A 24,664-nucleotide genomic window follows, 5' to 3' on the forward strand; every position below is an offset into this window, starting at 1 on the left:
AAGACTAGGTGGAGTTCATGCGCGACAATCAGTTAGATTGTGCATTCCTCCATATTTACTCTCGTCTGGTAAAACAAACCCTTCTTGAGGCAGCTCCATTTTCAGCTTCCAATGGGGTTTGATCTTACAGAAGTCGACAGGCATATAATGTTGGCTAATCGGGCTGTCCTTGACAGGAAATTAAAGGAGAGAGATGTGTATCCTGACATGTAGCGGCAAGCTGTGGGTGGTAGTGTTGCGATGCGTGACTCCAAGGTTGATGGGCTGGGGGATGAGAAGTTGTCTTTTACGCATGTGCCCTTGCAAGTTACATGTGATAGATGTAGTATACGTGCCCAAAAGGTCGTAGTGGATCATCTTGGTGGTTCCACAATTCACAGAGGCACAAATTGGTCTTGGTTGGCAGAAGCGCTTATTGTTAATGAGTGTTAGCTAAACCCTGGGAACTCATCTGAGAATATGGTGGCTGGGTCCTGGATAGTCAGAGTTTTTCTCATTTGTGCCAAGTAGGAAAGTTCAGTTGTGCTTCCTAATGATATTCTCCTGCTTCAGTAAACCTGGTTGCTGACTGCACCTTTACTAGATGGATATGGATCTTTAATTTGGGATATAACATGGATATTTCATTTTGTTAAATCCAGCTGTGAACGGCTCCAAGAGGAGGCCGGCTTCCGGGCTCGCTTGTAGCAGTTTTGAACGGGATAGGAAGTTGGATAGAAAATTCCAAACTCCTTTGTCCAAGCAGATCCAGTTTGTTTCTGGAATGTAGGTATGTTTGCATTCATTCATTTATACTGGAACCCAACTGCGATATCCGAGGAAGTATTCCTAGATTGTGTTGCTGATTTTCTGGATGATGGTCTGACGGATCATATCTTTAGTGCGTTCCTAATTTGTGAGGCTCCGCAGATGATGTGCTTTGATAAAGATAAGAAGTTGCTTTTATATAATACAGGTTTCTCTCTGTCTATAAAACAAGGTCTTATATGGTTATCGCCCATGGAGTCTCGAGTGCTACACTTATTAAATGGTCATGTCCAGAGGGATAGTCCGGCGAAAGATACCTGGACCAGAGGCTCGCATACAGCTAGTTTGGATTATATGTTTGTGTCCGGGAACATCTTTCTGTATACTTCCGCTTTTCAGGTTATCCCTGCTATTTCAAGTGACCATTTCATTCTTAACTGGTTGCTTGCGAAGTCAGATGCAAGTCCAGGTTATGGCCTAAAATTGGAAGTAGACCCGGGGAAAATCTTTGCCTCCCTAGTTTTATCCCATTTAACAGCCTGGATTAGAGAGAGCTCTACGTTTGACATTTACTAATCCAGTTTTGTGAGAGGTGTAGGCATGACATTGAATGGCTTTATTTTAAATGTTTTTAAGAAAAGGGCATTCGCTGAGGTCACTATAATTTATTTAGCCTTCATAGATTTTGCTTTTATTTTTGGTAGCATTGACCGCAACCTCTTGTGGAACAAGTTGCTAAAATGGGGTTGCCCACCTGGCTTGATCGAAATTTTGATTGCTTTATATGAGATGATTTGATTGTTTATTTGTATAGCGCCTATACAAAATGTGTTTCAAAGCGCTTCAAGTCAAGGGAGAGAACAAGGGAAACACACAAACAGTGAACATTCTACATTGGCCTTAAACAATAAGAATGTGAAATTAACTATTGTACTCGGCCTGGCAACATTTCAGATAGTGCAAGAGCTAAGACACAGAAAGGAAGGGAGGAGGTGGGCGGGTAGGGAATGGGAACAGACAGGCAACTAACATACTAGGCCTGACTACATTTCTGATAGTGCCGGAAGATTACAAGCAGAGAGGGTGAGGGGGAGGAGAAGGAAGGAGAGGGACAAAACAAGTGACTATCGTACTAGGCCTGGCGACATTTCAGATAGTGCTGGAGAGGGAGGGAAGAAAAGGACGAGGCAAGGACGGAGGGGGGAACAGAGGGAAGACAGAGACAATGATCTTACTAGGCCAGGTGACATTGAGATCACGCAAGTGCAGGGTAGGGGGGAGAGGGAGAAGTGCAGGGGGAAAGAGGAGTGGGAAGTGCAGTACATAGGACAACAGTAAAAATAAATAAAGATGGTAATTGATCTGCAGAGGCAACTTGATATGCTTCACCTATATGCTAAAAATAACAACTTATCTGTCAATGTATCAAAGTTGATAGCGGTGGATGTGCAGTCCCTTAAGAAAAAACAGAAAGCTGTTTTTAAAGGGCATTTAAATGTGGTGCCATTGAAGAGGGATGACTCATTTATTTACTTAGGTTTATGTATTGTGAGACAGGGATGGTATCAAGACAGACACAGACTCAAAAGCAACAGTTTGAAAACCTTTATTGAAAAAGTCTAGTTCTCCTTAAAGTTAAGTTCGAACTGAAAAAATCAAGGATGTCCTGTAAGGATTCATCTGCCGTGTTCGGCATCCCGCATGTTATCTTCCGCGGGATGCTGAACATGGCAGATGAATCCTTACAGGACATCCTTGATTTGAGTTATTGGAAGTATATGATTAGCGCAGAGGTCTGATTAACTTTCGTTTACGTTGTTTCACATGTATGAGGTCTAGAGTAAGGCCTTGGCTAACCAGCACTATGGTTAGTGTAGTACATTTTGAGTACAAGCGCATTTATGACCGGACTTGCCCTAACTTTTTACGGTCTTATGGAAATTACAAGCATGTAAAATATTTTGTACAGCGATAATTGGGAATAAGCCAAATGCTCAATAAAAAAAAAATAGACTTTTAGTCAAACAATAAAATTAAATCAACTAATTAGAAAATGCTAGAAAAACCCAACACATCTCTGGAAAAGAATCACAGAAATTGAAAGGGCACTTAGGGGAGATGGGCAGGGGAGTTAAGGCAATAGATTGGCAACAACATCACTCCTTAACTATACGTCTTTTTAAGAGAAATTAGACAATGGGGTTTGAACAGTCACTATGGGCCCAAAAAGTGATCCAGGCACAGACCCTCTTCAAGTATGAATTGGAGTTCCCAGCCTTTTAAGATAAGATAGCTAGGCCCTTGAGATAGATGGGGATGCAGAAATTACTCAAACATCAATAATCGAAACAACTCAGGTAGTTGGCAAAAGGATAACTGTTTTAATATCAATTATCTAAAACAGGGAGTACAACGGACATCAGCAGACGTCTCTCATCACGATCTAAATGCATCCTGAAAAAAAGCATTCTTTTATAGCAATAAATTAACCCACGTACTACTAACGTCATCCTACGTGGCAAACCACAAAAAGCTAATGGCGAGTGTGATAGGGTTTAAGTGGATCATCTAAGTATATGATCCATACTCGTCCAGGGCAGTGGAATAATGTGACAGGCTTCTTAACATCAGACGGGGAAACTAAGCCCTTCCCCAAAATATGTCACTATGAACGTCACTAAATACACAATGTTTTATTGGCTACACAACTATAGGATCCTTGATCATGCGGTCCCCTTTCATTGGTTGGCTTCTAACCTCCGTCAGTACCTTCCCACCTATGTGTAGCAGTACGCAGGCTGAGAGTCTAGGTACTGGTTATCTTGTCTTACCCTTAGCTTCCCACCAATTAGCATATTCATCCATCATCACCTCTGTGGTCTGCCGTCAATTAGGGCTTTGAACTCGGCCTTCTCTGGAGGATTCAGGGGAGTGAAGGCACGCTCTGCCCTCGTGCATAGGTGTGACCATCCTGCTCGTCCAACTTCTTTTCCCCACGAGACTGAAGACGTCTTCTTGTTTTCTGTCCATGCCTCCTAAACAGGAGCTTCATTCTTTCACACAATTTGTATCCAATATCAGCTTACTTCAACCTGATATGGCCATGGCTTCTTGGCTCACCCAACCTTGCCTTTCTGAGTTTCTCCTGTAATTCACTGTTTTTCTAACTGCAACATACTGGAAAAGCGGTTTTCCTTCTTTTGCTCAGCTCTGCTATTTGTACGTAGTGGAACCATCCATTCTTAACTGAATCCAATGTGTGACGTCATCATTAATTTTTGCCATTCATGTGTCCTATTTGTTCCAGAGTTTTTATTCGAATGGCCATCATATTGTCTTGTACGCAGGTATGGTTTTCTCAATGGGAACCTTGCTTCTAGGATTCTCCTTGGTATCTGTAATTTGAATGGCTCTGTACATCTCTCATGCTCTGGCATCCAACATATAGGCAACATGGGTGAGGTGATTGAGGTGGGGGTACTTGGCTCCTTCTCTACAAGTACCTTTATTCTTGTCTTTAGAACTGAACAATGGCATGATGGGCTTTGCTGCGGTTGAGTTGACGTTAGGGAGTTTGAGTCAATGCAAACCCAAAGGCAGTCGGCGTCGCGTTGGTTCGAAGGTGTGAGCTCCTGATGAGTCGATTTGGCCTTTGAGACAATGGTCTGTGGTAGCAGTTGAGTCAGCAGTGAGATGATGGCTCCGCTGGGTTTATTCAGTGTGTGAGATGGGCAAGTTTGATGGCGTCCATTAGTCGAGTTGGCATTCAAGTTAGCTGCTCCCACGAGGTCTGTCTGATTCAATGGTTTGTGCCGGTGTCTGGATTGCTAAAAAATACAGCAAGTGGTTTTGAAGATGCGTAGAGGGTCAAAAGAAGTACGGTGGGTTCTGTGGCTGCTCAAATTCTGCTCCTAGCTTTCCCACTGATTTTGCTCCCATATGTAACAATGTAGTTTTGCTCTGTGTTTTCCCATATCATTGTGATGATTGTGATTCTGCTTGTGGGTGCCCCAATGTACTTTTGCCCCCCTAGATTTTGCTTTTAGGTTAATTCTGCAGCCAGACTGGCCATGGAGGAACAGAGAAGAGACACCATCTGGTGAGATTCCCATTGCTCAACTCTGTTTTTCAGAGGTCGCACAGAGACTGTCAAGGCTGAGACCACAGGGTCTTCGAAGCCCCGGAGGAGCCTGTCCCTTACATCCAATGAACTGCAGTGTTTTTGAAAACTCCAATACTTATATCAACCTGGTTTCAGACCAAAGATAATGTGAGGAGGTGTGACACTCAGGGGGTCTCTGTAGCTCCCATGGTACACGGCAGCCAAGCATTTATATCCATTGTAATGGGAGAGTACGAGCCACCGTTGATCCTAGGATCAGCGACCCTCCCCCTAGTGTAAAATGGGAGAGCAAGATACTGGAATTGCAGATCCCAAGCCACACATCAAAGCACCTTCCACATTCAATATAAGCAGTGGTCAAAGTGAGTGGGAGGCGTGGTTCGGAGTGGTGCTCCTCTACTTTTTTAAATTAAGTTTTACTATTCCTATACTTTTGATTTTAAAAAGAAACCGTCTGGAATGGTTTTGTTTCAAAATAAAAGTGTAGGAAGAAGTTGAAACTTGCACGTTGAGTGCACTGCACTGACCGTTCCCTTAAACAGCAGGTGCATGTGTTTGGGGGTTTGTATTGTGCGTGGGAGGGGGCGTGGTGATGCGGCTCGGTGGGAGCCGAGGCAGGCCAGTAGGGAACTTCGTTCCACTCTTTCTTTTCATACACTTCGACCACTGAATATAAGTGATTGAGTTCAAGGAACAACCAACATCCTATCCAGTGGAATCTCAGGGTGCAAGACATTGGTCCATTGCCTCCATGGGAAAGCTCCATGGGAAAGCACGGAAATATCTGAAGGAAAGGATCACTTTACACATCCCGAGGCGCTCTCTTAGATCAGAGGCACTAGGCCAGATTTCAGTCCTACCTCACAGACGAACAAACGCGTTGGGGAGAGCCTTCCCGGTGCTATCTGCGTTTCTTTTTAAATAAGGATTATGAGCCCAATTGTTTCTGCAGTTAGGTAGGGCCATGTACCGTCTTTCATGTTGTCTTGATGTATACATGCCTGGGCCCAGATGCCTGCGGGCTGCCACCGCAATATAAATCTATATATAAATAAATAAATAAATAGATCCCATGCCCCAGGTCAGCCCTACCACACATTCAATGTAAAGTTAAGGTGTGAGAGACTGTGGCGCACCTTGCCCCAGGATCAGCTGCTATATTAGAGCGCGACATGTATAGCAAGTGCTTGAGGGACGGCGACATCCCCAGTCCCTGGATCAGCCACTCTTGCGCTCAGTGTTTTAGGGTGGGTGTAGGGGGGAGCCACTGGAGCCCTTCTGCAGCTTCCGAATTTCGGACTGTCCCACCTGCACCTTTAGGGACACCGTGACGTCATACAGGGATGACCTGCAGCTAAAGATGCCCACGCCGCCATTGCCCGCCAATATGCTACAGTCTTTGGCAAACCCATCGACAAACCTCGATGCTTAAAAACTGCACTAAGGGTATTGGGAGGTAATACATTTCCCTTTGAAGAAAACTTTAAATTATGAAATAGGATTTAAAAAACGAGACCTTGGGATTGATATAAACAAAGCAGTGAATTATGGCACGTAGAAAAACATCACTGCAGTTACTGTTGCTTTAAGCAGCTCTCTGGCCCATACAGTACTCAAAACCTGCCTGCTTCTCCCTCTGTGACGTTGCACACCATGCCTGACTCACGGCGTAAAAGGCCTCCAGTCCCATATTTCCTTTTATCTATTCGCTTTCTTTGAACAGTTTTTTTTCTCCTTTTCACGTCCCGTTAACATACATATTACAAGGCTCCCAGTGAATCAGGCCTTCAATCACAGAGGGAACAGGGCCTGCGTGTAGACAGACACACTGGCTTCATGCGGGAACAACAGACACACAGCACATCCAGCCATCTCTGTCCGGCACACGGTCAGTAACGCGCCTTAAACGTGCGCCTCGCTATCCATGTTCATGTTTATGTTTTGACATTTATATAGCGCGCCATGTACCCCAAGGAAGGCTTAAGGGCCCTTAAACACAAAACTCAGACACGAAAAGACTCAAAAGAGCAGAGGTAGAGGGAAGTAGCCGAAAAACCCTTTCTAGGGGTGGATGAAGTCAGATGCTAAAGAGAGACGCCGCTTTATGAGAACAAAGCAGTTTTCAGGCCTTTCTTGAAGACCTCGGTGGATCCAGTAACTCTCAATATAGATGGAAGGGAATTCCACTTCTGGGGAGCTGCAGATAAGAAAGCAGCATCCCTTGATTTTTTAGTTTAATTCATACGTTAATCACTCGTGAGCATGTACTGCATACTTGGTATGGTGCTCATTTCATCTGTCAGATTAGTCACCCTGACAGTAAAATGTGTGTAAAGCATGTGACATATTCAGCTTTGGATGATTTCATTGTTTCAGTCTGGGCTGTTGATCAAAGGCCTCGTGTCTACACATAACGGTGCTGCAGCAAGGCCGTTTTTGCTGGAGCGCATGTTGCGGCCCAATTCCTTCCCTGCTTGTGGGTGGTTGGTTTTGTGTGGACCCACTGCCTGCTCATAACCATGCTAATGGCCAGTCCTTCCCAATGACTGCCTCTCCCCGCTCAAAAAACCTTAGCCTGAGATTTCATTGAGCTAGCATTATCATTCAGAAAACACCAAACTTTGTGCTGTGAAGGGCCTGCTAATGTTATTGCTAAGCAGCGTTCTAAGAGGTAAATGCCTAATTGCCACTGTAAACGAGCTACAGACATAATGAAAATGACTTAACAAAGTGTGCCTTCAGCCACTTGATTTATAGGAAATATATCCATGCATCTGCTCCTTGCACTGAAGTCCAGTTAAACTAAGCACTGAAAAAGCCAATCGTGCGGCTTGTGTATAGGTATTACTGACATGTGCCCATGTACTTATACCATTTTCTAGATGGTGCCATTTTAGGGCTAGGTATTACCATTATGGTAGTGCCTGTCAAATGCCTATGCCATGCCCACACAAAAGCCCAAACTGTTGGCTAGGACAATGATCATTTTATTCTAGAAATGCAGGAATGGCCTGTGACAACCTATAGGATAGCAGTCATGCAGTACAGCCTTGGAAGCATTCTTCCGTGGCCATTTTAAACACAATATTTGCATGCAGCTCCACGTGTACAATGAGACGTGCCTGCAATGTAATGGGGAATAACTGGTGCGGTAGTACAGCATTCAAGTTTACCTGCAGCGTTTGGCTGAAGCGCTTCAATGGCGTGGCCCTCACAGGTGGGATGAGATTTGCTAGCGATGTGACTCTGGATAGAGGCTTGACCCGCTTGGTACTAGGTTCCTGCAGACATGGGCAAAGATACAATTTAGATGAAAAACCATATACCTAAGGTTTACAAAAATCAAGGTTCCGTACGGATTGGTACCATGTCAGAGTTGCTATGACACCTTAATTAAGTAAAACGAAAAAGCAAGAACAATAAACAAGCATTGGCAACGGTTTTGCCTTTTCCATTGTCAGACATGCCCCCCCACTCATACATGTTTAACATTACAGCTTTCATATATTACACGTTTCTGCAAATCATCACCATAAAATTAATAACATGTTACTAATAAGCGTTACCTTTTCTATATAAAAGAAAAGCCACATACTGCAGTTCCATTCTTGTGCAGGAATACTAACTACGCTGCTTAGAAATCAAGCGATTAAAGGCACACTTAATTAAGGCTTTTTTTTTAAAATACACCACGATCTGCTTTGTAGCTGAAATTAACCCTAGCTTTTCAGTGAGATGTATTTGGTACAGAAACATCTGCCATAAATGACCTTGATTCAGAGTTTAGATAATGGGCAGCTTAATAAGTTTAATTACATGTCAGTTAGCTGTTTTAGCTGTTTTTGCAGGCATTAATGGCTACATTACATCACATTACTGTGATAAGAACTTAGATAACAGCAAACAGCAAATTTGCCAGTGGTAATGCTAGTGGCGCCTATAACAAATACCCTAAACTGCCAAGCTCACATCCCCTTTCTATATCAGTATTTAACAGGGTAGGCACCAGGCAAGCCATGTATATTGAAGAGTATTTATTCGAGATATACACGCAGAGCTATGCGTGCCTTCTTTCTCCTCTGGCCTAATGTCCTCATGCTCTCGAACCCCCATCAGGTGCCTTGGATGACCTCGGATACCACACACTAGTTTTGTTCTCGTATAGGTGGCTAAAGCCATCTCCTGGAGTCAAAACAAAACAATGACCATTATTGATAAATGAACGTTTATTCTCCAAACGTTATGTTCTGCGCCTCCTCGCAGTCTTCACCCGAAGGCCACATCTAAAGGTGATTGACTTTGTGCTGTGCATATAAGTTGCTAACAAAACACAGCACATGTTGTGTCCTGGCTAAGCATTGTGGAGCCCTGCTGCGCTACTTGCTGCCATGGAAAGTGAGAAGGGACTAATTAGTCCCTTCTCAGCCGATCTATGGCGGGCATCTTTTTTTTTTAAGTTGTGAACTTAAAAAAAAGGATTAGTACCCCATTCCACCGGGCCGGGTACTAATAGCAATAAGTCCCTCGCTGGTGGGGGCATTACTGCTTCAGGTAATGGCCCAGGGCCTGCAGTAAGGCTTTCAGGAATGGGCCCCGGGGCATTACCTGAAGCAGTAATGCCCCCCCCCCTAAACTCAGGCTTATTGCTTAAATATCACAGAAAGCCAGATCCCTATATAAAATGGTAATATCAAAGCCAAAATTGCTGACTGTGCACTTCAGTTTAGAAGATTAACTAGTGACATGTCCATTCTGCAGAACCGCTTAAAAAGGGGATTCTGCCATTACATAAATCCCTTCCTGTGTTAAATTGAATTTAGCAGATTTCAGAACAGCCCACGATTGACAAATCTTCAACCTTTTGGTTGCTCCAGTATCTATGGACCAAGGGGCAAAGGCTTTAAAAGACACTTAAGCGGGGTGTCTAAGGGGTAGAACCTTCTCTGCCTTTCTCCCCCAGAACAAAACTCTGGTAGCTAAAATGAATTTTGTAATGAAGACTTCATTTCCTAGAATCCTTTGCACACAGATTGGTCTGCACTATTGCAGGCCAATGTTAGGTTGAAGATGCACTACACTGCAACTGACATGGCTGTAACTGATCACACCTGAAGCCCCTTTCTTTCCTTAGCCACCAGTGGTACAGCAGCTGGCGCTATTTATCAGATTGCATTTTCCGCAGTGTAGTCACTGATCCCGGTCCTTAGTTCCCCTTCTCCTAAGTAGTAGAGATTGTTTCTTTTTTTACTTTATACCCGTGCTTCTTTGTTTCAGTTCTGCTTAAGTTGTGTGGGTCTGATTTGATTGCTTGCAGCTGAGCACTGACCGTTCTTCTCCCTAGCGTCCTGCTAAGCATTACCCTGCTTTGCTCCTTGCCTATCAGTATTAACTCCCTTTCATTCCCATGTTCCCTCCCTGTTGCCCTGTGGCTGACTTGAAACACAATTTACTTGATATATAAGCGCCTTACAAATGCCCAATAATTAAGATAAATAAAATATCAGTGGGCACATCTTAGTTCATATTTCTTTTTTTTAAAAAACATTTCATTAGGTTTTGCGTTTTACATAATGAATACATAGCATACAAAGCCACTAGTTCGGTTAGTTCTCAAGCTCTGGTCAGGGTCCTCCTTTAGCCTCTGGGCAACTGTTTATATGAAACTGTTCCCATCGTTCATCCCATTCATTCCCGTGGTATTCCGGTCGTGTATGCGGAAGTGTCGCAGAGCTAAGGATCGTATTCCGCCCTCCACTCCTGCTTCGCGGGTCTGTATTAGCAACTCATATGGGGGTGAAGAACCCGCGATCCTGGGGCGAACGGTGCATGGCTGGGCAATCGTTCTGTTGCACAAGTCTGGGTATCCACGAGTGTTAGCATCTCGTTCCTCATTGTAGCTGAGATTGTATCCATGGCTGCTACATGTCATGTACAAACTGCATGTCCCATCCAACTATTTCGTTATTCTACTGTCGATGGCGTCACCATATTTCTACAGAATGTCCTATTAGAGCACATAGCACAGAGATTATCTGTAAAAATGAAGGACCTGGGGCTGCTAGGTGACAGTGTTACTTCAAGGTGCTCCTAGGTACTTTTCTTACTCTCTTTTACTATTTATGTAAGCATTTTTCCATGGAACAAACTAGGTGTCAGGAGGCCTTTTGAGCTGTCTTGTGACTGTGTATTCTCGATGATGGCCATACCCTTTTGTGATTTTGGGCAACCCATTTTCTGTGCCTGGTGTTACCCCCCGCCCCCGACTGCACCCTAAGGTTTCTAGAGCTGCTTCAATCCACAAAGAAACACGTAGTGAGTTGGCGTGCCCCTTGTATTGCGCAACAGATATTATGCATGTAACATGTATGAATCGTCCATTGCACCATACAAGGAAGTAACAGAATGGGCTGGGCCGGTGTCGGCGGAGGATCAGTGAATGCGGAGTGTGGAGGGGGTCTGGGAGGAGGGTAGGCGGATTCGGGAGTGGAGGTGGTGGGGTGAGTGGGAACAGGAACAGTTAGTGGGGCGAATGGCAGGACTCCAGGGGTATCCCCCTGGAAGATGATTGCAGGGCGGTAAAGTTGGGGGGATATGGGTGGTGGCCCGGGGGTATTCTTAATTACACAAGTAGCTCAGCACATTTCAACATCTTACAATTACAATAGCCATAGACCAAGTCAATATGCATCGGTTTTTTAATATTAAAACATGCATACATTTTGAGTATGTAGTGTGCATGGTTTTGTAAGTCTATGAGACGAGGGGACTGGGAGTTGTTGGAAGTTGAAGCAAGAGACAGCAAGAGTTAAATGGCCAGGAAATCTGTACTCCAAACCTAACCCCAGAGCAGGTGTGATGCATCCTGCTGGGAAATGTGCCCAGCACTTGGAATGGGGCCGTCTCAGCACTTGTCAACAGCCACTGCTCTGCTGTGCACGAGACAGTACAACACGCGTCACTTTTAATTTGACAGTATCAGGAGTTCTCATCGGGGTGCCGTATAACTGGTGATTCGCAGGGTTGCCATCATTATAGTGGGACAGGGCCCTCACTGCCCAGTATGGCAGGGACATTTTGAACACATCAATATCTGTATTGCTTTTTTTCGGCAGGGCTGCTATAATTGGAGTCTGAATTTCCCTCTTATCCACAACAGCAGGTATGATGCATGCTAGTATGTCACATAAGACACATTACTTTTCCTTCTTTCATTCCCAACATGCAACTGACACGCATCCAACTCTCCTAGAATTTTGATCATTGCACCCGATTCTAACTTTCTTGGTTTCAAGCATCGTGTGCCTGCACCCAGAACAAAGAGTGATTTGAGGATCTCCCACTAGGCGTGATAAACATGCCAAATGATACCTTGCTGTATCAGGTCATCGTACTCTTAAAGCACAGTACAGGACAAATGGACAACTCATTGTGTCACTCTTTGGCCTGTCCGGAGATTTCATTCTCCTAACAAACTGAATGGAAACCCCGTTTGCCCCACGTGGGCATTAACATGTTCTACAATGTTCACAAATGCGACTGCCATTGTTTTTGTAATCTAGCCAGTGTCATTGGCACCACAGAGCTACGGCTGTTTTCAACAGTTTATACACGTGCACATGTAAATGGTGACCTGGGGTAATATTACATTCTGTGCTTACTCCTAAGCTGCAGATAGTAGTAAAATGTCCCGGCATTCCAGTGGCATTTACATTCTAACAAATGCAACAGGAAAATTAAAACAGTTAAATAGTTTCACGCTGTACAGTAATAATTACTATTAGTACCCGGCGAGGGTGCAATCAGAATGAAAGAGCCATTCTGATTGGCCCTCGCCAAGTCATTACCAGGCCGGGAATCCCTCTGTCGGGATGCCACGGCCTTTGTCCCCGGCGGGGGGTGTGGCAGCCCATCAGCCAGTGAGGATGCTTGAAGCGGGGCCATCCCCGCTCCGAGCCTCCCCACGGCTGAGAGACTGCCTTCGCCCCCTGCCGGGGACAGAGGTAAAGCTTTTTTTTTTCCCTCGCCTTTCCTCCCTCCTCCCACCTCCCTGCCCTCCCCACCCCACTTACCTTCTACGCCTTGTTCCCCAGCGGGGGACGATGGCAGCCTCCTGCCATGTGGAGACTCGGAGCGGGGCCATCCCCGCTCTGAGCCTACTCACAGCTGGAGGCTTCCCCGTCCCTCGACGGGGAAGCAGTTATTTTTTGAATTTTTATTTTTTTAAAACTTTTTCACCTTCCCAATCCCGCCCTCCCAACCCCACTTACCTTCGTTTTGATCCTTTTTCGAGAGCGGACGCGCTGGGAACAATTGTGTTCCCAGCGTGTCCGCTCCCGATGGCTGCCATGGAAAGAGAAAACGGAGTCTGTTTTCCATTTCCCGGCGCCCATTTTGTTGGTCGTTTTTTTTTTCTGTCCCGAAACGCCGCGGGACAAAAAAGCTTTTAGTGCCCCGGTCAAGCAGATAATGTGGACCGGGGTACTAATAGCAATATGACCCTCGCGGCGGGGGCATTACCGACTCAGGTAATGCCCCGGGGCCTTTAACTATGGGCCCCGGGGAATTACCTGAGTCTGTAATTCCCCCGCCGCTCGGGACATATTGCTTAAATATGTTTCCCAAGAAATAGAGTACTCGGCCTAGGGATAGTAATGTATCCCCTGAAAGGTTTATCTGGGATTCAGCTATGCCTAGGCTCCGCCTCTGCAGCGCTGCCATGTGGGTCACATGTCCTGTGTGTGACTTTGAATCAGTCCTGACTTTTCAGCAGAAATAGGATCCCCTGGAGTCGAAATCATCAGGTGTATTCATTCATCCATTCATTTCGAATCCAGGGGGAATATTCGTTTTTGAAAATATGAATGCAGCAAAGAATACATCGTTCTGCATATAGTGAAGACTATTCTAACTATCTTATTAAAAGCTAAACCAGCGCATAGCCTAAACGATGTGGAGAAAGAACTGTGTCCACTGAGGCCTTTTGATATGGTTCAATCACTTGCAGAAGAGCGCAGATGAGCAACACCACTTGTGTGCACTTCAAAATAAGTACAAACGCTCCTGCACACCTATATTTTATTTCTTTAGGTAGGATGCAATACTGCCACAAAACGTCTCTGCATTAGCACTGTAGAAAGGTTATCGCATTGCTTGATCAATAAAAGATAGGAACCTTTAATTATTTGATAAACACAATATCTTGATTTTTATATAACACCTTCTGCAAAGCTGCAGCCCTGTAGCATTCGAAAACAGCATTTTATTTTAGAAGTGTATGTCATTAACTTCAAAAGTGTGGGGTTTAATGATTGCCCCAGCATGACAAAAGGTAAGGACAGGTTAGACCATACTGTGAAATACATTGGTCTAATAGGAAACGATACACTAATGCCAGCTCAAATCTTAACACAGCGAAAGCGCCTGATGAGTGAAAATATGTGTCTTGTTGAAATTATCCAATTAACTGTATCATGGAACGCATGTGTCTGGCTGAAAATCACACCATTCTTTTCAACACAGAAACGGACAACATCTTGAATAAAAATGCCCACGGTGAATGACCAAAATGAATAACAGTGCGTCACTTTCAGTTTCCCAGTGAAAAACAAAAGCTGTGTGTAAATCAAGAGACTGAAACTGCAATGTTCAGAAGCGTGTGTATTTTACAACTGTAAATGAACACGTGGAGAAAGTGCTCTATTGCCAAAATGAACACATGACAAGGAAGGCCTGAACAGTGTAGCAACATTCAGGAATATAAGGCTTCACATGGAAAATATATGCCCCGGATTTAAACGTGTATTTTCTTTCAAGTGCAAGATGTGATCTTCTGAGCCCAAGACAGACAAAGGCTTCTGGTTACTGGGATGAATTCCTAAGTGTCTTCCCCCATGGCACATCTGGTGGGCTCCTCTGGAAGGGAGTTCTCTTTGAGGCTTCTGCGTACTAGGTTGCTAGGAGGCCAGATCAACACAGACTCAGCCCTGGGTGAGCAAACAAGCAAACCAAATACACTTAGATCTGAATTGTGGTCAACTCAAGTTTACAAGAAATAAATGGCAGAGGCCTACAGAGCTTAATGATGTCAGAGGGCAGAGGGGGAACACCTGCTGCAGCGTAAGTATCTCCTCAGCCCTGTAACGGTTTATTGAGAGGCCTACTCAACACACAGGGCCTCATTACGACCCTGGCGGAGTGGGTTTACGCCAGCGGTATTCGCGGCGGACCCGTCCGCCCTACTACGAGTTCCCGTAGCGCCATGGAGCGTTTTCCGCCTGGTTTTTCCGGGCGGAGAAATCCATGGCGCTACGGGACCTTGTTGTTAATTACGCCACCGTATTTTACGGTGGCGTAATTAACGCCTTCCCCACTCCCATTATACCCTATGGGGCAAAAATGGGAATGGGGAAGGGTAAAATGGGGGATGGGGATTTACCGCCCCGCCAAGGTCGGAATGGGGCGGAAAATCCGCCAACCCCCATGGCGCTATCGGCAGCTTTCCGCCGTTCTCCATGGTGCATTTTGCACCACGATTTCCGCCAGGGTCGTAATGAGGGCCACAGTGTTCCTTCCCTCACCAAGCTAAATGTCACACAATAAACAGTTAATGTGGTTCTTTTTATTCAGCCCTATCTCCAATTCCTCTAATACCCCTTGGATCCCTCTCCCTGAGCTACCAATGAGCCAAGAACCAGGCCGGTGTGCAGGAGATATATTTGTATTTATTTAAATTAGAAGCAATAGAAACCACAATAAACTACACACCACCTTCTTTGGGGCTCACAATTAACTTCTTGTTACACAAATAAATCACACAAATTACAGTACTTTTCTTTTTTACAGATTACACTTCAAGAAATAATCAAACTGGTCAATGAACAAAAGTCATTTACATGTGTAATGCTGTGCAATTTCTATTTTCCTGCACACTTAAAAGGCGAGAAGTTGGGTTTATTAATTGGTAAAATGCATATGGCTATTATGATTTCACACACGCTTTTGGTTTAAAATAAACACAGGGTGATTTAGCGGCTTGTTTTCGCCCCCCCCCCCCACTGAATGGTTTGTGTTGGGAAAGTTGGGCAGTAAAACTGGGAGGATTTGAGAATTTTGGGTTTCAGAACCCCCCTCCACTTAAAGGCCTGTGTTGAGGAAGCTGAACACACAAGATTACCGGATTAAATCCGAGTGAATAGTTTTCAGCACACACTGGGAATGAGCTTTGTTAATTTTAGAATTTTAATAAAAATCACCCTGTGGTGTTCTGCCAAGGAGAATTAATTACATTCATATTTTTAGTTAAATAGGCTAAGGATCTACACAGTTCTCCCCGCTCACTGAAAAGGGAAAGGATTTAAGCCAAGCAGATTCCCCCACCTTTTGGTCTCCCATGGTTCAATTCTACTTACATTGAAAACCTCTGCTTAAAGTCAGGACGCTCTGGAAGGACTTGGCAGCGGTCTGGTCACTCCACCCTCTAGGAGGGTCCCCAGCTCTCGCCATACAGTCCAGTCAGATTTTTTAGGGCACCCTAACAATAAGCACCTGAACCTAAATGCACTCTGAGCAATCTCCTCTGGTGTTTCCTTGCAGCTGTCAGATGGTACGTTTCAGCAGCTCCCCCGAATGGTAAATTTCAGCAGCTCTGTCCCTTCCTCATAGTGCATCCACTTAATATAGCAGCGATGACACCATCAAGTTTACAATCTTGAGGAGTACCCTGTAAGAGTTCTCGCAAATAGGATTGGTCAGTAACCCTTCACTCTCCTCCCAACTTCAGTCCCTCTCTAAGGGTTGGTTTAGGAATCTGGAGCAGACATATGGCAATTCCCAATTGCAATACCTCTGTTCTCATGTCAATTTTATGGCAAAAACTAGTTATGCGGCAAAACGTCATCATTTTACTAGCAACTGCCATAATATATATATATACATATATATATATTTTTTTTTTCTGACAGGAGAATTTAATAAAACAGCTGGGTCCGCACCATGTTGGACAGTTGTTTAGTAATTTTCTGCAATTTTTTACAAAAAGCATAATTGTTTGGAACATTACATTTATTATCCATATTCCTCATTTCACCCTACACCCATTCACCAACTCTCAAATTTGGAACATTTTCAGATCAGCCAGAAACCCATTTTAGATGGCAATTACAGTTCCATGAGTCGTAGGTGGATGAAGTTTATTTCACTAACACCACCTGGAAATTACCGAAAAAATGACATATCAATCAAGAAAGTATGATTTATGGCTGCAGAGAAAAAGGCCTACACTTTGATAGTCCTTTTACATTAATAGAAAATCTTTGGGATATGCAATTTTGAGCCTCCCCCTGCCCCCATCCTCAGCCCCATTTGCCTCTCTGGGGCAGTGTTTTTATTAGTCTGTTTGAAGTTGAATTCAGAGTTCAGTCTTGATTGCAGCCCCTGTTTGCACACCTCCCCCTACATTCTGTACATGCACCAGCCAAGGGAAATTGTCCTGCAGCAAGTCTAAAGAAAGTTTGTTTTCCAATACCCCTCAGGCAGGACACATTTTATTGTAGTTGTAAACAGTTGGGATGCCCAATCCAGGCTGCCATGGGGGAGTTATTTGGGAAGTTTGCCCACCAACAAGCCAAAAGGGTCTGCCTTGTGCCTAAATGAAATCTTCATGGCAACAAAGTGGGCTTTTCTTTTCAGATGTTTGCCGGTATTTTGCATGTGAAACATAATGTACATTACTTTTTGTCAACACACAGGGCCTCATTACATGGATGGTGGTGGACCAAGGTGCTACTAGCACCTTGGTCCATGCTGATAAAATACCGGCTCCGCCTTGGTGGAAAGGGGAATTACCGCCCTATTCCAAGGTTGGCGGGGCGGTAATTCCCCTTTCCCCCATTGCCCTTCCCCATTCCCATTTTTGCCACATAGGGCTCTATGGGAATGGGGAAGGCGCTAATTACGGTGCCGCAAATTGCGGTACCGTAATTAGCTCCCTGCTCCCTTTGCGGGTTGGTTTTTAACGCCTGCAAAAACCAGGCGTTAAAAACCAGTAGTAAGGCGGTAAGGGTTTACCGGTACCGGTAAAATACAGGTACCGGTAAACTCTTATCGCCTACCATGTAATGAGGCCCCAAGTCTTTTCTCTGACATCTTTATGCTGGCTGGGGAAAATTTTTCTCATATCTTGCTTTAAACTATAAATACAAATGCAAAACCTTTTTGTTGGCAGTGTTTGAAAATCTTGTTTTTCATGTAAAAGGGACTTCTGAATTGTCTCTGCCACTCAGAATTAAAATGCTGATTTTCCTTTGGCAATGACAGTTAGGCCTTCTTCACATGGTCCTTCCTTGTGCTACTTGGAGAAACCCCACAATCTGCCTTAATCGGCCAGTTTTTCAGTGTGAAGATTCTGTTCTTTTTTTATGAAGGCTGACAGGTATTTTTTTCCAGTGGGTCTTTTAGTTCTGTTGGCTTGGGGCCTTTAATTACACCCCACAGCCCATCAACTCTCAAAGAACAAAAGGCTAATGGCTTTTACCCCAGCATTAACTCAACATTCAGTCCCACAGACTGCAGATGCATAGAACCATGTGGTTTCAAGGCAATGGAGAAGTGAAACTACAGTTTATCCATGTTACATATATGGTCATTGACGTACATTACACATGTAATTGTATTCCATAACTTTGAGGCTGTGATACTTATAGACTAGAGACAGCTCTCATTTGAAAGCTGATGTCATGGTGATGGTGCTGATGTTATTTGTATCTGGCTTAAATTTTGTATAACGCTGTGACAATCCAAAAGGTGTTTGCAGCAGCCCCAGAAATGTCCTGAATCTGAAAGTTGGGGAGTTAATGGTTGGCCAAATTAGTTATTTAATTATGAAGTTTCATATTTCCAACTATTTTTTCGAAGAAAGGGCGAAAAGCCATAGCATGCCTGTGCTATAGCCTGCCAAAATTAAAATAACCTCTATCGATTCATCATGAGGAGGGGAATATTAATATCTATATATTCTGGCATTTATCAGCAAGTTACTAAAATTTGCCATATGGGGACTTTTTGAGTGGAAAAGTTAAAAACACGTAAATGATAGAAAGTGTGTACCGGTCCACTTCACTTCAATCATGGAACTTCACAGGCCTATAAGCAGACAGACCGTGGGTGGGAGAAAGAACTGCAGAGGTCCAGTGGGAATTCTAGCTAATAAGTTTACACCTCCTGATCTGAATATTTTGTGGGAGCGACTTAACATTAAAAAGCACTTGCTCTATGGAGACAGGGGGACAGAAGGAAAGAGAGAGAAGGAGAAAAAGAAGAGCTGCTAAACATATTGGAGGACTTGCCCTTAATCCACATGGCGTGAATCCTGAGACAGCTGCCTAAAACCATCTTGGATGGAGAGGCCTTAACATTGAGAGGCCTTACAATTTGCCTGGGAGAGAGAACCCGGGGAAGCCAACATCTGACTAGACCCTGTTTCATAAGGGGAGCAAGATAAGGGACGAAAGCTGGTGACTATCTCTGACTGAAGTGAGCAGACCCCAAGTTGATCCCTGAGGAGCCTGGCTGTCTTCCCAGAGTGCCCCAAAACAGACGTCCCATGTAAGTAGAACTGATCCATTTGAAACCAAGCGTGTGGGCGATATTGACACAGGGCGATTCTGGAGGAGTTTGAAACCCCAACCTCTTTCCTAACGGAAGTTAAGTTTTAGTCACATAAAGTAATTGGGGTGTCCTTGCCACAAAACAAAATCGATCATTGTCACCATCCCCAAACCTTGTATTTAAACAAAAATGGTCCTTGCCCCTAAAACGAAATTCCCAACTGACATCCTTCCCAAAGCTTGCCTTTGAAACAGAAAGGTGCTGGTTGCAAAACGAAATTCCCAACTGACACCCTTCTCAAACCTCATCTTTAAAACAGAAAGGGGCTGATCACAAAACGAAATTTCCAATTACCACTACTCCTTAAACATTGTATTTAAACAAAGGGGTGCCCTTGGCCCCAAAGGACATTCCTAAACTGTCCCCAGTCCCTAGACCTTGCCTTAAACAGAGGGGTGCTGCATAGCACTAATGCCTGGGGTTTGGTGCTGGGGGATGGGGTAGGGGGGAGAGGCATTTTGCAAAGTGAAACTAGTGTAATTTCCATTGAACAATAGACACTCTCTCCTGCTGGTGAGTGAGTTACCCTGATAGCAGAACGATTTTGCATTGCTTTTGGGTGAAAAGGAAACAGGGTGCTATTTGCCACATGCATCTTTACAACTGCATTTTCAGTGTGCAGAGAAATCCCAGGTATCAAGCACTGTACATTTCAATGTGTCACTTGTTTTAAAATCAAACTGTGCATTATGTTCAATCTAAATTTTATCAAGTAATATTTGCCTCTTTTTATTACAAAAAGGAAACTGTATGTTATGTTGAAACTTTGTTTAGTGCCACAGAGAAGGTGGCGAGTATAAACATTGACGATACATGAACATAAATTATAAATAAATATATATTCTGCCTATACTCCTGCCTATTTCTTGGCTCATTGTTGGCGCAGGAGTCACAGATAAGGTGTGTTGAATGCCAACCAATGGTGTGTAGTCGTCTTGTTCAATTGGGTGGGGAGGGGACTACCTATATTGAGCGTGGTCTCCCAATATATCATTACAAAAGGATGTGAGGCTTGGTGGACTAGCAAGGACTTGAACCTTCAACCTTCATGGTACACACAGGTTGGTACAGTTGATGCATTAGCCCACCCAGCAGTCTTAACAATTATACTGCTAATATTTTGGCAATAATCCCACTTTCTGTAGTGTACACTGGCTGGTAACAGTCCGGGCCCAAGTTACAAGCCTGAGTAAAGTGAGGGTCTTAATGCCGGCTCTAGTGCCAATTACGGGCCCGTGTAGCACGCAGAAAGCGGGATTATTGCTATTAGCACCGTGAGGGAAACCCTCAAAGTGCTAATAGCAATAGAAAAAAAGAAAAAAAAAAGACACCTGCGCTGCTTCGTTCACAGCAGCGGCCGGGGAGAGTCAGGGTTGCCATGGAAATGAAAGGTGCGGCTCTGCTTGGAGCCCCTCTTCCATTTCAATGGAAATGAACCAGGAAGCTGTGCGGCCTGGGCGGTAGGAGCCACTGAGGTAAGGAGTGTTGGATTTGGGAGGGACAGTGGTGTGGAGGGGCTGGATTGGGGGCAGAAGGCAGGGGAGGAGGGAAAACTGCAGTGCTGTGCGCGATGACCACCGGGTTGCTCTGACCCCGGGCTTGCAACGGTAGATCCAGCCCGGGTTTGGAGCAACCTGAATGGCTGCCGCACCCATCAAGGGTGCTAATATTGTTTCAGATTAGATTACATTCCAATGTTATTTGTACTTTTCATGTCCTGTCTTCTGTCTAACGTTGTTGGAAACCTCAGGTGTGATATTGGTCCTGTACCTCAAAGCGCCTGGGGCACTAAGTCGCGCGTATAAAGTGTGCTGCTGATTTATGCGTCTCCAAGTAGTGCCTGAAACTAAATACATAAATGAAACATCTACATTCCGGCTGAGAGGTGTTGACCGGCAACTCTTGCTGAACCGGTTATGCTGCGCCTCCTCAACACGTGATTCTAAGGACTATTGGTATGCACCACCCCACAACCAGTCACCTGCCACAAATCAGTGGGGAAAGACTGGGGTGGGGGTGAGGGCTCGGCGGACTGCTTGTTCCCTAAAACATCGGAAGTAATTGCAAGCACTGCGCATGTTCCATGTGCAAGATTAGCCATAGGAAATGTAGTGCGCAGGAGATTTGGTCGAATACAATCCATTCACTTTGTGTTGACCGAATTTGCGCGAAGGGGGGACTGAAGGGGTCTCCCCCCACATATATTTGCAGGCAAATGGATTAAAAGACCAAATCTCCTCCGTGAAATCACATTGAAAGCAAGAGTACGCCATGGCTTCCAGTCCAGGGGTCTGAACTTGATATATGCAGAAGGGTTCCATGTACAACACATTAATGCCGAGTAAAAAAGTCAGATTGTTGTTCAATTCAGTAAATGACCTTTAGATTGGGTATGTTGTGTGCTGTCACCCAGCCTTAGAAAATGGACCAGAAAGACGCAGGAAATGTCTGGTCCACACAGATATCGAAAGTGAACCACTGCTGCCCAGGGGTTTGTAAAGGATGGGAGGGGACGGAGGACTGCGGGTTTCTGCATTCAGATAAGAGTGCGCTATTAAAGTGGTGTTCACGCAGATAACATCTGCAGTCTTCACGTCTTTCAAAACACAATGTATGCCAACGTGGATGTATACGGTGGTGGCAAACCCTAAACCCACGCGTTTCTGATCCCATGAAAGGGTAGAACGAACCAGCTCTTGCTCTCTTGACAACCATGGAGCGGCTCTAGAAACGCTAGCAATATTTCCAGAGCGCTATATCAGAGGGCGCCTAATACAGGGCTCCGAGCGCATCACTGGCTGGGCAGGCACGACACGTGAAATGACAAACTGTAACAATAGGCGCAAAGGCAAGCGTGGAAAAGAATGCGACAAGTCAATTACCCTTGGAAGGCTAACCTCCATCTGACATTGCCTGCTGGATCCCAGGCAGCGCACGCAGAGCACAGCCCTGGATAGCAACAGCCACACCGTGCGGCCGAAGTTACCAAGCGAGCCCCGCAGCATCTTTCAAGGGAGGGCGCGAGCCAGCGGCCATCAGTCTCTCTTTCTCATCCATGCCTGCGAAGTTTCTGGGGACATTTGGTCCGCGTTTACTGGCGGGATCCTGGGGATTTCGAGGGGGGCACGCCGTGCACAGGCCATTTCCTGGTAGAATGCCCGCCAGGTAGCCTGTGTGGGAAGTTCTCCTGGACACAGATAGCGTACATCCGAAGCCACCCTCTACCTCTGACAGTGCCGGCGCGAGTGCAAAGCGAGTGCAAAGCAGCACAGCATGCCGACACCTGTGGCTGGTCCAGGCTCTAATCGTGCGTGCGCCACAGACGCCGGGATGCGCCTCGTCTTCTCTTTGAGGTTAGAATGTGTGCCGGCCCCTTCCTCCTGCACAGCCCCCCGTTGCCCTTTCAATTAGCATGTTCTTCCTTTCGGTGGAGGGGTAAACACGGCATCCCAGCAGGCGCTCTCTCCCATCGATGTCTGCTGCCAGGGCTCCGCTGATATGTATTCCGGTGATACGGGGGCTGCCTGTCATCAATCACACTGCACTGCAGATAACAGCCGCACAAGTGCGCGCGGGGGAAGGTCACAGACAGGGAAGCTTCGGTGCAGCAACGCTGTGCGTCTTTCTCTGTGTGTGTCTCACTGTCTGTGTCTGTTTGGTTTGTGCGGCTGTTGCCAGATGACTATAGTACAAGCATCTGAAGCGGGCTAGGGTCTGTCCCGGGCAGCGTTGGTACCCTTTGCAATGCATGTTGCCCAGACAAACAGTACCCTCACGCTGCTCCCGATATTGTGAGCAGCCAAGGGCACCGCTCGCCCGTCGCTTGAAATCCAGCAAGGCTTTGCAATTTGTATTCCACGCGTGTAGAGGGCACCCTCGCGGACAGCACACCGTATTCAAGGGAAGCCTTCCTCTTTCACAGCCAGGTGTATGGGTCTACTCCTTTGGTCACACTACAGTTGTGAGGACAGAAGGCGCACAACATTCCAGTGTCACTTTAGAGTTGACAATTCGGTGTAATCTATAGGCTGACATATAGATGTCTAGTGCAGGTTCCCTTTCCCTTGCTTAGAATGATAGAGGGCTAGCTATCAACTCGAGAGACACTCCCCTGGGCTCTGAATGACAACGTCAGCAAAGCTCGCGTTTGCTGTGCTGTCCTTCTGGTACTACAACCCCCCAAAGGAAAGCTAGTCATGTATAGTTTTATGTTGTGTATGTATGGCCCAATTGTGCCCCCTTTCGACTCACTGCACTGTCCCCAAAATGCCTGGGGTAGCGGAAGCAACATCACACAACCCTTGTCCTTTGATGACATCACAGGAAGTGGTCATGTGACCCCCCTGCCCCAAGTGACATCCCAGGAAGTGGTGGCACACGACCTTTCACCCCTTGGAAAACCAGGAAGTGGCAGCACATAGCATTGTTCCTCAGTACACTAAGAAAAATAGGTTACGATATCATTAATTAAGCAATATGACCCGAGCGGCGGGGGCATTACTGACTCAGGTAATGCCCCGGGGCCCATAGGTATAGGCCTGAGCGAAGCAAGGGCCTTAACAAAGGCCCCGGGGCATTACCTGAGTCAGTAATGCCCCCACCGTGAGGGTCATATTGCTATTAGTACCCTGGCCCGCATTGTGCGTGACCGTGGCACTAAAATCATTTTTTTCTGTCCCGAAACGCAGCAGCGTTTCTGGACAGAAAAAAAAAGAAACGACCAAGAAAATGGCCGCCATGCAAAGGGAAAACTGAGTCTGTTTTCCCTTTCCATTGCGGCCATCGGGAGCGGACGCGCTGGGAACACACGTGTTCTCAGTGCGTCCGCTCCGGAAAAAGAAAAAGAAGCAGAAGGTAAGTGGGGTTGGGAGGGAGGGGAAGAAAAAAAAATACATACCTGCGTCCCCAGCAGGGGACGTGGGACGATGGAAGCTTCCAGCCGTGTGGAGGACGCAGAGCGGGGATGGCCCCGTTCCGAGTCCCCACACTGCTGGAAGCTGCTATCGTCGCCCACCGGGGACGCAGGAGCAAGCAGGCAAGTGGGGTGGGGACGGCAGGGAGGAGGGAGGGAAGGGAAGAAAAAAAAAAAAAGCTTACCTGAGTCCCCGGCGGGGGACGAAGGCAGCCTCT

At 45.6% G+C, this 24,664-nt stretch overlaps 1 protein-coding gene across 4 annotated transcripts in view; it reads right to left on the reverse strand.

Moving 5' to 3' along the window:
- Nucleotides 1-24,664, reverse strand: part of ARHGEF3 (Rho guanine nucleotide exchange factor 3) — a 1,464,987-nt gene that overhangs the window by 188,518 nt on the left and 1,251,805 nt on the right. For 3 of the 4 annotated variants that reach the window (XM_069643671.1, XM_069643668.1, XM_069643670.1), the window contains one exon: nt 8,044-8,151. In XM_069643671.1, the coding sequence (XP_069499772.1) occupies nt 8,044-8,151 (108 nt within the window). Of the gene's footprint in view, nt 1-8,043; nt 8,152-22,416; nt 22,658-24,664 lie in introns of those variants that run through there. The other variant, XM_069643669.1, reaches the window with a different exon arrangement.

Source organism: Ambystoma mexicanum, chromosome 2p (genome assembly GCF_040938575.1).
Source record: "Ambystoma mexicanum isolate Mex_15411 chromosome 2p, UKY_AmexF1_1, whole genome shotgun sequence".
NCBI classification, from domain to species: Eukaryota; Metazoa; Chordata; class Amphibia; order Caudata; family Ambystomatidae; genus Ambystoma; species Ambystoma mexicanum.